This window comes from Syngnathus acus, chromosome 8 (genome assembly GCF_901709675.1).
Source record: "Syngnathus acus chromosome 8, fSynAcu1.2, whole genome shotgun sequence".
Classification (NCBI taxonomy): domain Eukaryota; kingdom Metazoa; phylum Chordata; class Actinopteri; order Syngnathiformes; family Syngnathidae; genus Syngnathus; species Syngnathus acus.
Genome location: NC_051093.1, coordinates 1,490,668 through 1,505,510, shown reverse-complemented (window position 1 = coordinate 1,505,510; position 14,843 = coordinate 1,490,668). Strand labels below are relative to the sequence as shown.

Genomic DNA, 14,843 nt, shown 5'->3' with positions numbered 1-14,843 from the left:
ATGGAAACTCAGAGTCCCACTTCAGAGGAAACGAAACCAACCGAAGGAATAAAACAAGTCTCAGCAGTGCTGTGGGATCGTCACACGTTCACACCCCATCTCGGAGAAGGTGAGAGCGACTCTTCCCATTTCTATGCGCTCAAATTGCTGATAGAGTAGAAAATCAAGCAAATCTACTTATTAATGTCTTACTTTATGCTTTCATTTGATTATGGGCAAATGTTCGAGGTGAAAAGCTCTGAGAATATAGCCTCGATGATTAAGTGGCTGTCAGCTACACCGGTACTGATCTAAGTCCAAAATGCTCACTATATTTTTATTGGGGCAACAGCTACCAGTACGATGCTGAGAGTTGTTCCTGACTCAGTGAAGTAAAATGTGCATGTGCGGAAATTGGGATGGTGGGCATTTGAACGCAAGAAGACGCAATTATGGATTCCCATTGTTTAAAATAGGGAATCACACACCAGCCAACTTGCGCTGGAATTCAAATGTATGATACATCTGCCCTGCACCGCTTCTAACTGATTTTTGCTCAACCGCCTCACTTCTCATTTGGATCACTCTCACTCACCTTCAGACAAGGATGTACTGTGAGACGCTGAGCACCAGAAAGGAGGCGTACGGAGGCAAGGAGCCTCCGTTCAAAGAGCGAGTGGAGGAGGGCTCCTTCTCCCTGGACACGCAGAGAAGTTTCCACCACGACAAGAGTCAGATGCGATACTTTGTGAAACCTGAGCAGAGCCCAAATTTTGACCTGAGGGATGGCTACAATGACCGCTACATAAGGAGAGATGAAAATGTGAAGAAGAACCTGGAACACATCCTGCACTGGATCTTGGCCAATAAGTCCAACCTCATGCAGAAGGCAGCCGCGTCATCGTAAGTTACTACCCGGCGGCCGTTAATCCGAGCGAGGTCATGGAAGCAATTAATCAAGTATCTCCAGGCTCCACGTGACCTTACTTCTGGGTCTCAATATCCCTTGGTGTTTTTGTTTGTTTTTTTCCTCCCCAGTGCTTTGGATGACTTTGACTTTGTGACATCCCGAGGCCGTTTGACCAAGGTTTTATGCACACCGTATGAGGCTCTGACTGAGTGGTCGCTGGCCGTCACAAAGTTCAAAGGAGTAATTTACATCAACGAAGTGGAAACCGGCAGCGCTTGCCAGGACCGGCAGAACCGCACCGAGAGCCACAATGAGAATATATACTGGGGGTTCAAGTTTGAGCAGTACATATGCGCAGGTAGGACTTTCTTAGTTGGCGGCCTGGGATTCTGTTGTTTGCAGTTAAAGTGTAATCCCAAAAGAATTTCATATCCTTTCAAATTCCTCCTACTTCACCTTAACAGGTTTACAGATGCATTGAAAACCTCCTTATCGCCACTAACAACCCAGGCTAAACTTTTGTAGCTCTTCCCCAAAACACAAAGTTTATCAACTTCAACAGTGTTTCTTGACACCAACTGGACAACATTAGTGTGGTGTCTTTGACATTTTATGGCGCAGAAAAAAAAAGCAACTAGGTATCACGCCACAAGTGATTGTTTTCAAGTTGTTAGTATACATATCATTACTTATTTGGGAATTGCTTGGGACAAAAATGTTTTGTCCCCCCCAAAGACAACATTGACGGCTTACCCGATTCGAGCGGCGTGGTCAACTCCAACGAGGCCTTCTACAGCGTGGTCCGAACTAGTCTCTCGGACCACAAGCTGCTGTTCTCCGGCGAGGTGGACTGCCGGGACAAAGACCCCAACGCCCTGGCTCCTCCCGCTTGCTACCTGGAGCTCAAGACATCAGGACAGATGCGCACAGATAAACAGCGAAGCAAATTCCGCAGGTTTGTCAAGCCTCCAAAATAGCACACGTAAATTACGTTTCCCCACATTTCATGAGATTTAAGATTCAAGATTCAAGAATTTTTATTCGCCATGTTTGAGTGTGCCAAACAAGGAACTTGACTTCGGTACATCACAGCCTCTGTTCAACATTTAGGTGACTAACAACACTCAGGACATATGTGAAAAATGACAAATATTCTCCAACATCCCCTGATCTTAAACTCCCAGGAGGGCAAGGAAAAACTCAAAACTCCAACTAGGGGAAATGAGGAAACCTTGAGAAGAGACCACAGATGGGAGGATCGCTCTTCCAGGATGACCATGCTGCAATGGATGCAGAGAGGACACAGTACAAATAATGTAGACAATTCAAAAAAGGTGTGGAGAGCAGGATGTTATTGCACAGCAATGACTCTGAGACAGCCTGGGGGAAGAAGCTGTCTCTGTGTCTGCTGGTTTTGCCGTACAGAGCTCTGTACAATCAGGACTGCAGAAAAGATCATTGGAATCAACCTCCCATTTATCCAAGACTTGTACCTGTCCAGGACTAGGAAACGTGCAAGCTCAGTGGCCTAGTGGTAGAGTGTCCGCCCTGAGACTGGAAGGTTGTGGGTTCAAACCCCGGCCGGGTCATACCAAAGACTATAAAAATGGGACCCATTGCCTCCCTGCTTGGCACTCAGCATTAAGGGTTGGAATTGGGGGGTTAGATCGCCAAATGATTCCCGAGCGCGGCACCGCTGCTGCTCACTGCTCCCCTCTCCCCCAGGGGATGGATTAAAATCACACGGGGATGGGTTAAATGCAGAGGACAGATTTCACCACACCCAGATGTGTGTGTGACGATCATTGGGACTTTAACTTTAACTTAACTTTAACATCTCTACAGACCCTTCTCACCCAGGTTGCAGTCTGTTTGAACTACTCCCCTCCGGACAGCGTTATAGAGCTCTGTACGCCAAAACCAGCAGACACAGAGACAGCTTCTTCCCCCAGGCTGTCGCTCTGATGAACTCACACCACTCTTAGTCTCAGAGTCATTGTTGTGCAATAACATCCTGCTCTCCACACCTTTTTTTGAATTGTCTACACTATTGTACTATGTGTCCTCTCTGCATCCATTGCAGCCTGGTCATCCTGGAAGAGGGATCCTCCCATCTGTGGTCTCTTCTCAAGGTTTCTCATTTCTCCTAGTTGGAGTTTTGAGTTTTTCCTTGCCCTCCTGGGAGTTTAAGATCAGGGGATGTTTGAGAATATTTGTCATTTTTCACACGTCCTGAGTGTTGTTAGTCACCTAAATGTTGAACAGAGGCTGTGATGTACCGAAGTCAAGTTCCTTGTTTGGCACGCTCAAACATGGCGAATAAAAATTCTTGAATCTTGAATAATGCCGTCGGGAGGGGAGTAGTTCCAACAGACTGCAACCTGGGTGAGAAGGGTCTGGGTTTCCTGGTCCTGGACTGGTACAAGTCCTGGATAGATGGGAGGTTGATTCTAATTATCTTTTCTGCAGTCCTGATTGTCCATTGCAGTCTGTGCTTGTCTTGTTTGGAGACCGATCCAAACCAGACAGTGATGGAGGTGCAGAGGACAGACTTGATGATGGCAGTATAGAAGGTCTTCAGCAGCTCCCGCGGCAGTTTGAACTTCTTGAGCTGTCTCAGAAAGTACAGCCTCTGCTGGGCCTTTTTCCGGACAGAGTCTATGTGGCTGGTCCATTTCAGGTCCCGAGATATTGTGGTTCCTGGGAACTTGAAGGTGTCTGTGGAGAGAATAGTATTACTGCGGATAGTGAGGGGTGAAAGTGGTGAAGGGTCTCACCTGAAGTCCACTGTTATAGGCCTGACTATAAGGAGATGTTCGTGAATCGAGTCATGTATGCCGCGCAAGTCGATGCCAAACTCGATGCCAAATCCAGTCTGGCTTTTTCACGAGTCGATTTCTACATCGGTGTGACGTCAACTTTGATTCAAAGACCAATAATAATGGAATCTGACACAGGTGTAAAATGACCTTGAAGCTCAGATGAAAGACGTGTCTAAATCAAGGTAGCTTTTAGCGGAGCGAGTCCTAAAATTTGTGTTTAACCCGAGTCATGTGACTCAGCACCCCTCCCCCCCAGCTTCATAATACGACTGTACTCGGGAGCATTTTTCCATCATCAGGTTCAAGCTGCTCAAGTGGTGGGCACAGTCGATCCTCCTTGGAGTCCCTCGCATCGTGGCCGGCTTCAAGAATGATGATGGGGTCATCGTGTCCGTGCGGACTTATCACACCGCCGAAATTCCAAACCTGGTTCAGGTATAGGCTGCCCGCGGCCACACGTGGCGAGAGAACCGTACCCACAACGAACGCACTTGTCTTCTCTGGGCCAGGGCGAGCACTTGGCTTGGAGGCCGTCGGTGTGCCTAAACTTCTGCAGCGAGTTTCTGTCGTTTGTCAAGCGCGTGGTGACCCGAGACAACCCTCGGTGAGTTGGAAGTACTTTGACTTATGTGAATGCTGACGATCGTTTACAGATGTCATATTTCCTACATCTGCGCTAATTCTACGGCATTTGTGTTCCAGTACTCGGACAGTTTCATTTTGTAAGCTTTTTTTCCTCTCTGGTCTTCCAGTGTGGTCTACCTGTTCTCCCGAAAAGCGCGCAGTGACGTGACCTTCACTATCCACAGCGACTCCATTTATTCTTTCCTGCCTGAATGGTACGTGACGGAAATGAGCTAAAGAGGCACCACAGTAATCCCTCTACTTCACGGATTGCACCTATCACCGGTTGTTTTCGGAACGTAACCCCAGCGAAAAATGAGGGATGACTGCATATCTTTTTACACCGCTTGCGAAACAGTCGAAGCTCCGCAAAGTATGCAGGCACTCCTTTGTGTTTTACAAGCAGGTTGGGCGAGTTGATTCATTCCAGGAAGTAACTGGCGTAAGCGTCAAACCTTTATTAAGAAATAAACTTTCAGTCTCTGAATTAAATTGTAATGTTTTACTAACCCACTTTTACCACTAAAACAGTACAAACCACTTTTTTAAAAGATAATTTCTTGACTTGTAAAAAAAACGACTGGAAATATAGTGGTTTTTTTTCGTCATGTAAACAAGTAATAGGAGCCCGTGTCATGTCACTGACTGACGGTCATGAGGACTTTCCATTCAAAAGTCAACAACCCCAAAAACCACTTTTCATCATTTGCGGTGAGTCATTTCATCTCATTAGTCGGTTTAACCAAAGTGCACGTTACGAAGTCCACCAAATGGAGCATTTGATCTGACTGATCTCCTTCACCTCTCCAATCGGGATTGGGAGCGCGAGCGACGAGCCGCTCAGTGCGTGAGCTTCCTGTGCAGGCCCATCATTTTGAAGGTGGCGGCAGTGATCTTCTCGTACACCACAAACATGAGGGCAGCCGTCAGCACCGTCTGAAGCAGCTTGGCCTCCAGGCCTTTGTAGAGCCCCAGAAGGCCACGCTTCCTGTCACAAACGCAACAAGGGTTTAGCAACGGACGGATGGCCGACCCAGCCGACCGACCAGAACTCTAAATTCTGACTACAAACGCTTGGCGGTCGACGGTGCGGCTTGAGAACGGGCGGCGCTTACCGAATTCGTTCCATCAACAAGGAGAAGATGTTTGCCAGACTACCCATCAGGCCGCCCTTGCCTTTGTACTGGCCAAACTGAAAAGACGACACACGCTCAGTTCAGCCGGTTTTAGCCGTCGAGATTTGCAGTGGTCTGATACTCCTTCCATTTCAATATAATTGCTTGCACAGTGCTCCTTGAGATGTTTAAAGCTTGGGAAATCTTTTTGTATCCAAATCCGGCTTTAAACTTCTCCACAACAGTATCTCGGACCTGCCTGGTGTGTTCCTTTGTCTTCATGGTTCTCTCTGCGCTTTAAACAGAACCCTGAGACTATCAAAGAGCAGGTGCATTTATACGGAGACTTGATTACACACAGGCGCATTCTATTTATCATCATCAGTCATTTAGGACAGTGGTCCCCAACCTTTTTTGCGCCACGGACCGGTTACATGTCAGAAATATTTTCGCGGACCGGCATTTATATAAATAAATAATACATTTATATAAATAAATAAATAATACATTTATAATAAATATATAAATACGATGAAATAAAATGATACGACTGACATAAAAACAAGTACAAATGACAAAAATAAAACTCACCATTACGTTGAATTAGTGGGAGCACTGAGTTTGTTTCTCAGAAACGAGCCGGTCCCATCTAGACGTAATCGGAGACAATGACACCCGAAGTGATTAAGGTTTGTCTTTTATTGCAGGATGCTTGGTCTCCATGTGTTGAAGCAGTTTTGAATGCTTCATTGCCTGGTTAGTTAGCCTGTCGCCACATATTAGCTTTGCGGGCTCGACTGGGGAAACATGTCACGTGACCGGGACGAGTGTCTTGACCTGAATTAATTGATCGTCGATAAAAAAAAAAAAAATTTCTGTGCGGCTTGGCGGCCCGGTACCAAGTGACCCACGGACCGGTACCGGTCCGCGGCCCGGTGGTTGGGGACCACTGGTCTAGAGTATTTCATTCATGGTTAGTTTAGCATAGTGGAGCAGTTACGTCCAGTCAGTTATGTAATGTGTGCCGTCTACCAGTGTTGTGTGACGTCAGAAGTCGAGCTTACGTGCTGTATTTCTGTCTGTTGCAGAACCACACACTTCACACACCCACAAGAATCACACAAGAATCATACACACAAGAATCACACACACAAGAACCATATTCACACCAGGGCCGGTTCTAGGAATGCACATAAGAGGGGGCAGTCAGAAATGTGAAGGGGGCATGTTCTTTTTTTTTTATTACACATTTTTAACACTGTGTTTTCTTCACGGCAGTTGTTAGCTGTGTGTCCAGATCTCAACCTGGAGAAGTGGATTGCACTCTGTCAGGCCTCTACACTAAGACCTGTCCAGCTTGGGTGTCCCACCTGAAGATTAAAGCTTCTGCTGGTATTGCTCTTAGGGTCACTGAGGCACGCAAACCCCCTGACCACAATAAGGTGGCAATCTCTCAGGGGGGGGGGAACATATAATATGAATGTTATATTAACTATTATTTGAGTTGTCGTTAATCATTAGTTATATCACGGGTCAGTACGATGAGTTTGGTGGAGATTTTACTGCTTCTTCCAACTCCTACCGCGCTGACTGTAACTTGACACACTCTGGCTGCGTCTTGCCTCATTTGCATACCTACAGTGATTGGATGTTTACGGAGGGGCGCGGAGTCCTGACAGCAGGCTGTGTGAGGGAGGACACACACTGCACCATCATGAGAGAAGAGGGGGCGGATTAACGTGTGTTTCTATCAGCGGATTTTTCACTTCTAAAAGTTTGATTCGAGGGGGCAGGACATCTGTTTGAGGGGGCGTTGCCCCCTCTTGCCCCTGCGTAGAGCCGGCACTGATTCACACACTCAAACACGCACCCATGTACACTACACACATTTGCTCTCACATCCTTACGACCTTACTACCATCCTTCTATCATCAAACGTGTGCCTATACCCTTTTTGCCAATTATCCATTAAAGCAGTGGTTCCCAAAGTGGGCGGTACCGCCCCCCTGGGGGCGGTGGAAAGATCTGGGGGGGCGGTGAGGAAGAAAGGGGCGGTAGGGGGGCGGCAGTCGATTTGTACACAACACGCCGCTCTGGCCCAGTCAGATCCGACAGCATAGACTACAAAAGTAAAAGCTCAGGTTTGTAATTTCAAGCTTGTAATGTTCAGAATTTTATCTTATAATAAAAACCGCATTCTGGCGGTCAACATCATCTTGAGTTCAAGTCAACATGAAATTGGGGACTCGCCAGAACGCGCCGTGTTGTGTTGAGCTGGTTAGGGCAGTGGTCCCCAACCACCGGGCCGCGGACCGGTACCGGTCGGTGGGTCACTTGGTACCGGGCCGCCAAGCCGCACAGAATTTTTTTTTTTATCGACGATCAATTAATTCAGGTCAAGACACTCGTCCCGGTCACGTGACATGTTTCCCCAGTCGAGCCCGCAAAGCTAATATGTGGCGACAGGCTAACTAACCAGGCAGTGAAGCATTCAAAACTGCTTCAACACATGGAGACCAAGCATCCTGCAATAAAAGACAAACCTTAAATCACTTCGGGTGTCATTGTCTCCGATTACGTCTAGATGGGACCGGCTCGTTTCTGAGAAACAAACTCAGTGCTCCCACTAATTCAACGTATTGGTAATGATATTATTAATGTATTATTTATTTATTTTTATAAATGTATTATTTATTTATATAAATGCCTTGGGGGGGGGGGGGGGCGCTAGGAATTCACTGGGGAGCCAAAGGGGGCGCCAGCCTGCAAAAGTTTGGGAACCACTGCATTAAAGCAACCAAAACTGAACCACGTCTTCCATCCTGTGTTCTGACCAGGCACTCCTTTGTGTTTTACAAGCAGGTTGGGCGAGTTGATTCATTCCAGGAAGTAACTGGCGTAAGCGTCAAATCTTTATTAAGAAATAAACTTTAAGTCTCTGAATTAAATTGTAATGTTTTTACTAACCCACTTTTACCACTAAAACAGTACAAACCACTTTTTTAAAAGATAATTTCTTGACTTGTAAAAAAAGACTGGAAATATAAATCCAAGTGGTTTTTTTTTTTCATCATGTAAACAAGTGATAGGAGCCCGTGTCATGTCACTGACTGACAGTCATGAGGACTTTCCATTCAAAAGTCAACAACCCCAAAAACCACTTTTCATCATTTGCCGTGAGTCATTTCATCTCATTAGTCGGTTTAACCAAAGTTCACGTTACGAAGTCCACCAAATGGAGCATTTGATCTGACTGATCTCCTTCACCTCTCCAATAGGGATTGGGAGCGCGAGCGACGAGCCGCTCAGTGCGTGAGCTTCCTGTGCAGGCCCATCATTTTGAAGGTGGCGGCAGTGATCTTCTCGTACACCACAAACATGAGGGCAGCCGTCAGCACCGTCTGAAGCAGCTTGGCCTCCAGGCCTTTGTAGAGCCCCAGAAGGCCACGCTTCCTGTCACAAACGCAACAAGGGTTTAGCAACGGACGGATGGCCGACCCAGCCGACCGACCAGAAATCTAAATTCTGACTACAAACGCTTGGCGGTCGACGGTGCAGCTTGAGAACGGGCGGCGCTTACCGAATTCGTTCCATCAACAAGGAGAAGATGTTTGCCAGACTTGCCATCAGGCCGCCCTTGCCATCGCCTTTGTACTGGCCAAACTGAAAAGACGACACACGCTCAGTTCAGCCGGAAAGACGGACGTGTTATAACCAATTTATTAGAAAGTGATTAAGATTTTTTTTGTGGTTAAATAGGGCAGAGGAATGTTTAGTAACGGTTTAGACTAGGTTGTATAATCAAGTGCATTTTGCCTTATCATTTGAACCTGCTTATGTGTTGTATCGACATGTAAATTCGAGCAAATTATCTTGAAACGCAGGAAACAAACTCTGTCAAACCTTGGTCGGAAAGCAACCACGAAAGAAATTTTGCCACTACAGGACACATCTCCATGTTTGATGAAGAGATGCCACAAAATGCAAGAAAAAAATCTACCGTGGTTCCAGAGGGATGAAGTCACATTTCCTGTGGGGAAATGATTGACAAATGTGCAAGAACGCAATTTAGGGAACATTTTGTCAATGTAGAGGGGCAGTTAATGTTTCCTGGATCAAACACGTGCCATAGCCAGCGTCAGGCAAGTTCCTCCTCGGATTGCAAACTAGAGGCGAGTGAATGCAACCGAGTCGTGCGGTCCCTTTTGCCTCAGACTCAATTAATCAATACATTCATTAAGCTCACGACCGACCAATCCACAACATCCTACACGACTGATGCCCATTCCTTAGTAAAGCCTCGTGCTCAGCTCACATTTTTTGTAATTAGCATTTATATGCAACAAAGAAATCAATTTTCTACACGATGCAGCAGTTACCCTGAGTATAGCTTGGACGGTCTGCAGTGGATACGTGACGGTGGTTGCGATGGCTTTGGCAACAGCTCCCATGAGGAAAATCTCACCAGATGAGATCTGTGGAAGAGCCAATTAGCCTTTTCCTGTTTTGTAGCACAGCCATGCACGAAAGTCTTTTGAGCAGATCGTTTGAAGATGTGACAAGAGGGTCAGCTCTCTAGTGGTCTTTCCGCTTTGTTTATGGCTGAGGATCTTGGGCATTTTCCCACAAAGTCTATCACATTGGATGGTGTAGCGTGTCCGCTCACCTTCCTGCCCCCTTTGCCTGCCTTCCTCTTCATGGACTCGTAGAACATGAACTGCACAGCCGGGTTTAGGACAAGGATAAGAGAGGGCAGCATGCCGTTCCACAGCGTGGGCACCCCCTCGTTCCCTATGATCTGGGAGAAGGCATCTAGAGAATGAAAGCCACAAAGAGGTAAGCAACACCTCCGCCCCACACAAGATGGGGGCAGCTACGCACGCACCAAACATGCCCTTGTAGTGCGTCTGATGAAGGTCCTCGTTTCTGAATTTGGCCCCCTGTAGCTTCAGACGAGTGTTGACCACCCACATAGGCGTAGTTAGGATCACATTCACCGCCCCTTCATGAGCAACACAAGCAACCGGGTTGCACGATTAGGGGGGCGACAAGTGGAACAAATCCACTCGAGAACATTTCCCAGCGAGCGTCACGGAGCGGCATGAGATTCACCTGATACGATGCCCACGAGCAGGTCTTTGCCCAGTCTGGACTGCTGCGGCCCTGAGGCCGTCAGCCTCTTCAGTGTGTTGAAGGTATAGAAGTAGACAAAGTTGGAGCAGCAGAGGCTGGAGATAACCGGGAACCAGCCTCTGTACAAAGCCAGCCTGCACGGACGCGTCATGACGGAGAGCGTCGAGTCACTTGCGCGCATCACTCGAGCGGCTCCAATCCATCGGCATACTCACACGCCTTCTTCCTGCGCTATCTCGGCCAGGATGACTGGCGTGGATTTGGAATTTCTGCTCTCATCAACTAAAAAACAACAACAACAACAAAAATGACACAAAGCTCCCGGGTTGTTTTAAAGACACAACTTGTAATTTAATTAATTTTAAACTTTGTAAATTTCAGTTAGGAGTGGCACTCAATAACTTGAAGCCACTTTGATGTTGAAGCTGCTGCTTCTTATAAAGCGAGTTGACCTCACTGTCGTCAAACAGCAATCTTATCTCGAATTTTTGCTGGCGAGTCAAAAAAGAAAAACATCCAAACAACAGCTTGTATCTAAAAAATCAGGCCACTTGTGCTTTTTTCAGGGAGGAACTCACCCTGAAGCCGACTTTTAGCTGTGTCCAAAGGGAAAAAAGTAGTCATTGCTGTCACGCTGCCCTGAAAAGACAAATAAAATTACTAACCGAGATTCACAATGAGCAGAAACCGGTGATATTACGCACACCGCGTAAAGTGCGTAATATCACCGTTGTGCGTATTACGCACAACGCACACAAGACACACCACGCCGTGTCTTGTTATGGCACTTCTCTTTCTTCCACTCACCATTGCCCCTGCCACAGCGTGGACCAGAGTCTCGTAAGAGAGCAGACCGACCGGTGAGCTTCCATTGGCGGACATGTTGACAGCCTTTTCTCGGTCACAGCACACGGTTGGTCCTGCAAGAACTTCGAGTGTTAACTGTCCGGCTCGCTTATAGTAAATAGGTGTCAGTTGTCAATCATTCATGCGGAGATGTCAAACTATCCGACAAAAAGATCGTTGATAACTGACAACTTCCCTCCCCATTCATTTTTGCTTCCGCATTCCTTCTTCGTGGCGCGCACAAGACAGAATTCCTCACGAGCGCCATCTAAGGGGCCGGGACATATATCCGTATCCGACGTTACAGTACATTTTTAAGAAGTATAATGGGGGGGGGGGAAATGGACACATTTTAATTGACCGATTTTAGGTGTGGTGGCTATCATTAACCACGGATTGACATATAAGAGTATTGTAGGACGGAATCAGTAAAGAAGGCCAGACTCATTATCACATAGTGGGAGGTTTGCGATTGTGCAGGAGGAGATGGATGAGGTGCAGCAATGGACCTGGACTTTGCCATTGTTTTATGGCTCTGAGCTGTTGACGTCGACGCCCTGCACGAGTTCACTTGGTCTGAAGACTTTGCGCTCTTGACGGAGGTGAAGAATTTGTTTGTGCTCTCCCTTTCGAATCCTGGAAAAAGACCGCCATGTCTAGGTACCACAAGGCGGCCATTGACGGTTACCTGGACCTTCTGAAGGAGGCCACCAGAAAGGACCTGAACTCTCCGGACGAAGACGGCATGACGCCCACCCTGCTGGCTGCTTTTCACGGGCATGTGGATGCGCTTCAGCTCATATGCAGCAGAGGGTGAGAATCATTCGGTATTGAATGTGCGCTTTATCGAAAAAATGAACAGTGGATGGGTTTGGATGATAATATAGCCTATAAACCAAGTGGACTTCTAAGCTGATCTCATTTCATCCTTTCCTGATACAACCTGGTGAGATGACCTTAATATAATATCTCAGCTTATCTTTCACAAAATACAATTCGAGTATTTTAATTGATATAAATTAATTGACCAGCTCAGTGGCCTAGTGGTAGAGTGTCCGCCCTGAGACTGGAAGGTTGTGGGTTCAAACCCCGGCCGGGTCATACCAAAGACTATAAAAATGGGACCCATTGCCTCCCTGCTTGGCACTCAGCATTAAGGGTTGGAATTGGGGGGTTAGATCACCAACTGATTCCCGAGCGCGGCACCGCTGCTGCTCACTGCTCCCCTCTCCCCCAGGGGATGGATTAAAATCACACGGGGATGGGTTAAATGCAGAGGACAAATTTCACCACACCCAGGTGTGTGTGTGACGATCATTGGGACTTCAATCTTTAATCTTTTAATAAATAGTGATAGACACGTGTCTATTACTTGTTTTGAATAACAAAGTATGTTGTTATTCAAAAAAAGTGCCTTCTCTTTTTATCTAAAATTTTGTTCCACTTTTGTAGCGACTTCCTGTCAGGCCGAGCCAAATGTTTTAGCAAGGAAAAAAAATGTCTCGCAAAACAAAAGAAAGCTTTATCCACCGTGCCATCTCCAGCCCTCATTAGACACCACAAAAGAGCCTGCTCACTAACTCGCACGTCATTCTCGCTGACAATCTTCTCACAGGATGCTGGCGAGGCTCGTTTCTGTAACGTGGCCGTGAACAATCGACGCAATGTTCAGGACACGCACGACAGTTGCTGCTGTAATGATTTTTATTGCTGGAACACCGAGGCGCGCCTGTAGAGGACTTTACATCTTAATGGCTTACCAATTACTCTTGTCTGCGTTCAATCATGGGCTGATTATGTTTGTCTTATCGATGCAAAAAGCGCATTTTCTAACATTTGCAGTCTGTTGAAGGAAAAAAAATGGCTGTTTTTTTTTCTGAAAGTTTCACAATAAACAAGTTATTGAAACGACAAGTTTCCTCATCAAAGCAGATCGCCCATTTACTGACTTCTAGCTCTATAATTTGGATAAGATGATGTCATCCTATTTGTGTGTTACAGGGGAGACCCCAACAGAAGTGACATCTGGGGAAACACGCCACTGCACCACGCCGCTGCCAACGGCCACATGCACATCCTCAGCTTCCTCGTCAGTTTTGACGCTAACCTGTTTGCGCTGGACAACGAGCAGCATACGGCAATGGACGTGGCCGCTTCGCGGGATCGCATGGAGTGCGTGCGCTTCCTGGACGCCGCCGCCTCCCAGCAGACCAACCAGAATCCAAAGAGAGTCGCCAGGCTAAAGAAAGAGGCTGCCAGGGAAGCGGAGAAACGGGTGAAAATTTGCGAGAAGGTGAAGAGGCGACACCAAAGCAAGATGGATAAGATGTACCGCGGGGTGGACGGTGCCGGCTCCGCTTCAGAGGGCGGCGACACGTTGGCCTCGTCGAGCGTGGGCGCCGCAACCGGCGTCGATGAGCACTTCTCCAAGTTCATCGCCTCCGACAAATCCGGCTCGCTGTCAGCCAGGTTGAAAGGCACACTGCAAAAGAAGCTCGGGAAGAAAGACACGGGCACTCTGCAGAGAGACGCCAACGTCATTTTCCTCAAGCAGGAAGATGCAGCGTCGGAGAATGCTGAGTTTTTGGACATCTTCGACGAGCGGGACGAGAGGATGCTTCAAGATGAAGGAGAGCTTGGCTATGGAGATGATGATGATGAATCGGCGGGCCAAGTCAAACAGTCCATCTTCAACAGGCCTGGCCTGGGTGGTCTTATTTTCATGAAGAGGATGAGCCTGGACACGGACGACGTCGCCGGTGGGAACAATGAAAACCTGGGCTACCTCGTTGAGAACGACAAGATTGAGGGAGAGGAAGACCTCTCTGGCTTCGAGGGCAACGCCGACACGGAGGTCCCGTGGGAGCAGGACGACCTCGGCCTAGACGAGGAGGAGGAGGAAACATCTCCGCTTGATGCATTCTTGTCATCCGTCTCCTTGCCCGAGTTTGCCCTAGCCTTCACCAGAGAGCACCTGGACCTGGAGGCGCTCATGCTCTGCTCCGACCAAGACCTGAAAGGCATTCGCATCCAGTTGGGACCCCGAAAGAAGATCTTGGAAGCTGTTGCGCGCCGCAAGAATGCACTGGCGAGACCGGGTGCTTTGGGAGACAGCGGCTTGTGAGGATCTCAATCAAAGATGACACTTGGAATCTTTAGTTTGATCTATACACCTGTAAAACATTCATACTGGATAATGAATAAAATGTTAATAATTTGACTTTCTGTGGCTGTATAACATTCATTATACCAGTCAAGTATAGTTAAGGAAAGATAATGAAATGCTCTTCCATTAGATGTCAGAAGGTACAATAAACATGTTTCCAACCTCTTGCCATTCATTTCACAGAACAAGTCACAAGTGAGTATATCAGCTTTCAGTTAGATTTCAGATTTCACGCTAGATAGATTAAC

General features: G+C 47.2%; 3 protein-coding genes across 7 annotated transcripts; 2 read left to right on the top strand and 1 right to left on the bottom strand.

Annotated features, from left to right (window-relative positions):
• Window positions 1-4: 4 nt before the first annotated feature.
• LOC119126128 (decapping and exoribonuclease protein-like) lies at window positions 5-4,822 on the top strand. Of its 3 annotated transcripts, XM_037257258.1 has the most exons (7): window positions 5-109; window positions 581-882; window positions 1,018-1,247; window positions 1,625-1,844; window positions 4,011-4,146; window positions 4,215-4,315; window positions 4,464-4,588. In XM_037257258.1, the coding sequence occupies exons 2-7, from the start codon at window positions 587-589 to the stop codon at window positions 4,570-4,572; spliced, it is 1,092 nt and encodes a 363-aa protein (XP_037113153.1). In that variant the 5' UTR covers window positions 5-109; window positions 581-586; the 3' UTR covers window positions 4,573-4,588. The 3 variants fall into 3 exon arrangements, with proteins under 3 accessions (XP_037113153.1, XP_037113151.1, XP_037113152.1); XM_037257256.1 differs by lacking the exon at window positions 5-109 and having other exon boundaries at window positions 556-882; window positions 4,464-4,822; XM_037257257.1 differs by lacking the exon at window positions 5-109 and having other exon boundaries at window positions 557-882; window positions 4,221-4,315; window positions 4,464-4,816.
• Window positions 4,823-4,938: 116 nt separating this feature from the next.
• LOC119126139 (peroxisomal membrane protein PMP34) lies at window positions 4,939-11,662 on the bottom strand. 2 transcript variants are annotated; one of them, XM_037257275.1, is made up of 9 exons: window positions 11,391-11,662; window positions 11,162-11,222; window positions 10,799-10,865; window positions 10,563-10,717; window positions 10,336-10,452; window positions 10,117-10,262; window positions 9,830-9,925; window positions 5,451-5,527; window positions 4,939-5,323 (listed from the first exon to the last, which is right to left on the bottom strand). In XM_037257275.1, exons 1-9 carry the CDS (start codon window positions 11,463-11,465, stop codon window positions 5,176-5,178), a joined length of 942 nt encoding a protein of 313 aa, XP_037113170.1. In that variant the 5' UTR covers window positions 11,466-11,662; the 3' UTR covers window positions 4,939-5,175. The 2 variants fall into 2 exon arrangements, with proteins under 2 accessions (XP_037113170.1, XP_037113169.1); XM_037257274.1 differs by lacking the exons at window positions 4,939-5,323; window positions 5,451-5,527 and adding exons at window positions 8,350-8,903; window positions 9,031-9,113.
• Window positions 11,663-11,752: 90 nt separating this feature from the next.
• Window positions 11,753-14,756, top strand: anks4b (ankyrin repeat and sterile alpha motif domain containing 4B). Of its 2 annotated transcripts, none has more exons than XM_037257247.1 (2): window positions 11,753-12,242; window positions 13,431-14,756. In XM_037257247.1, exons 1-2 carry the CDS (start codon window positions 12,082-12,084, stop codon window positions 14,551-14,553), a joined length of 1,284 nt encoding a protein of 427 aa, XP_037113142.1. In that variant the 5' UTR covers window positions 11,753-12,081; the 3' UTR covers window positions 14,554-14,756. The 2 variants fall into 2 exon arrangements, with proteins under 2 accessions (XP_037113142.1, XP_037113143.1); XM_037257248.1 differs by lacking the exon at window positions 11,753-12,242 and adding an exon at window positions 12,305-12,375.
• Window positions 14,757-14,843: the final 87 nt, after the last annotated feature.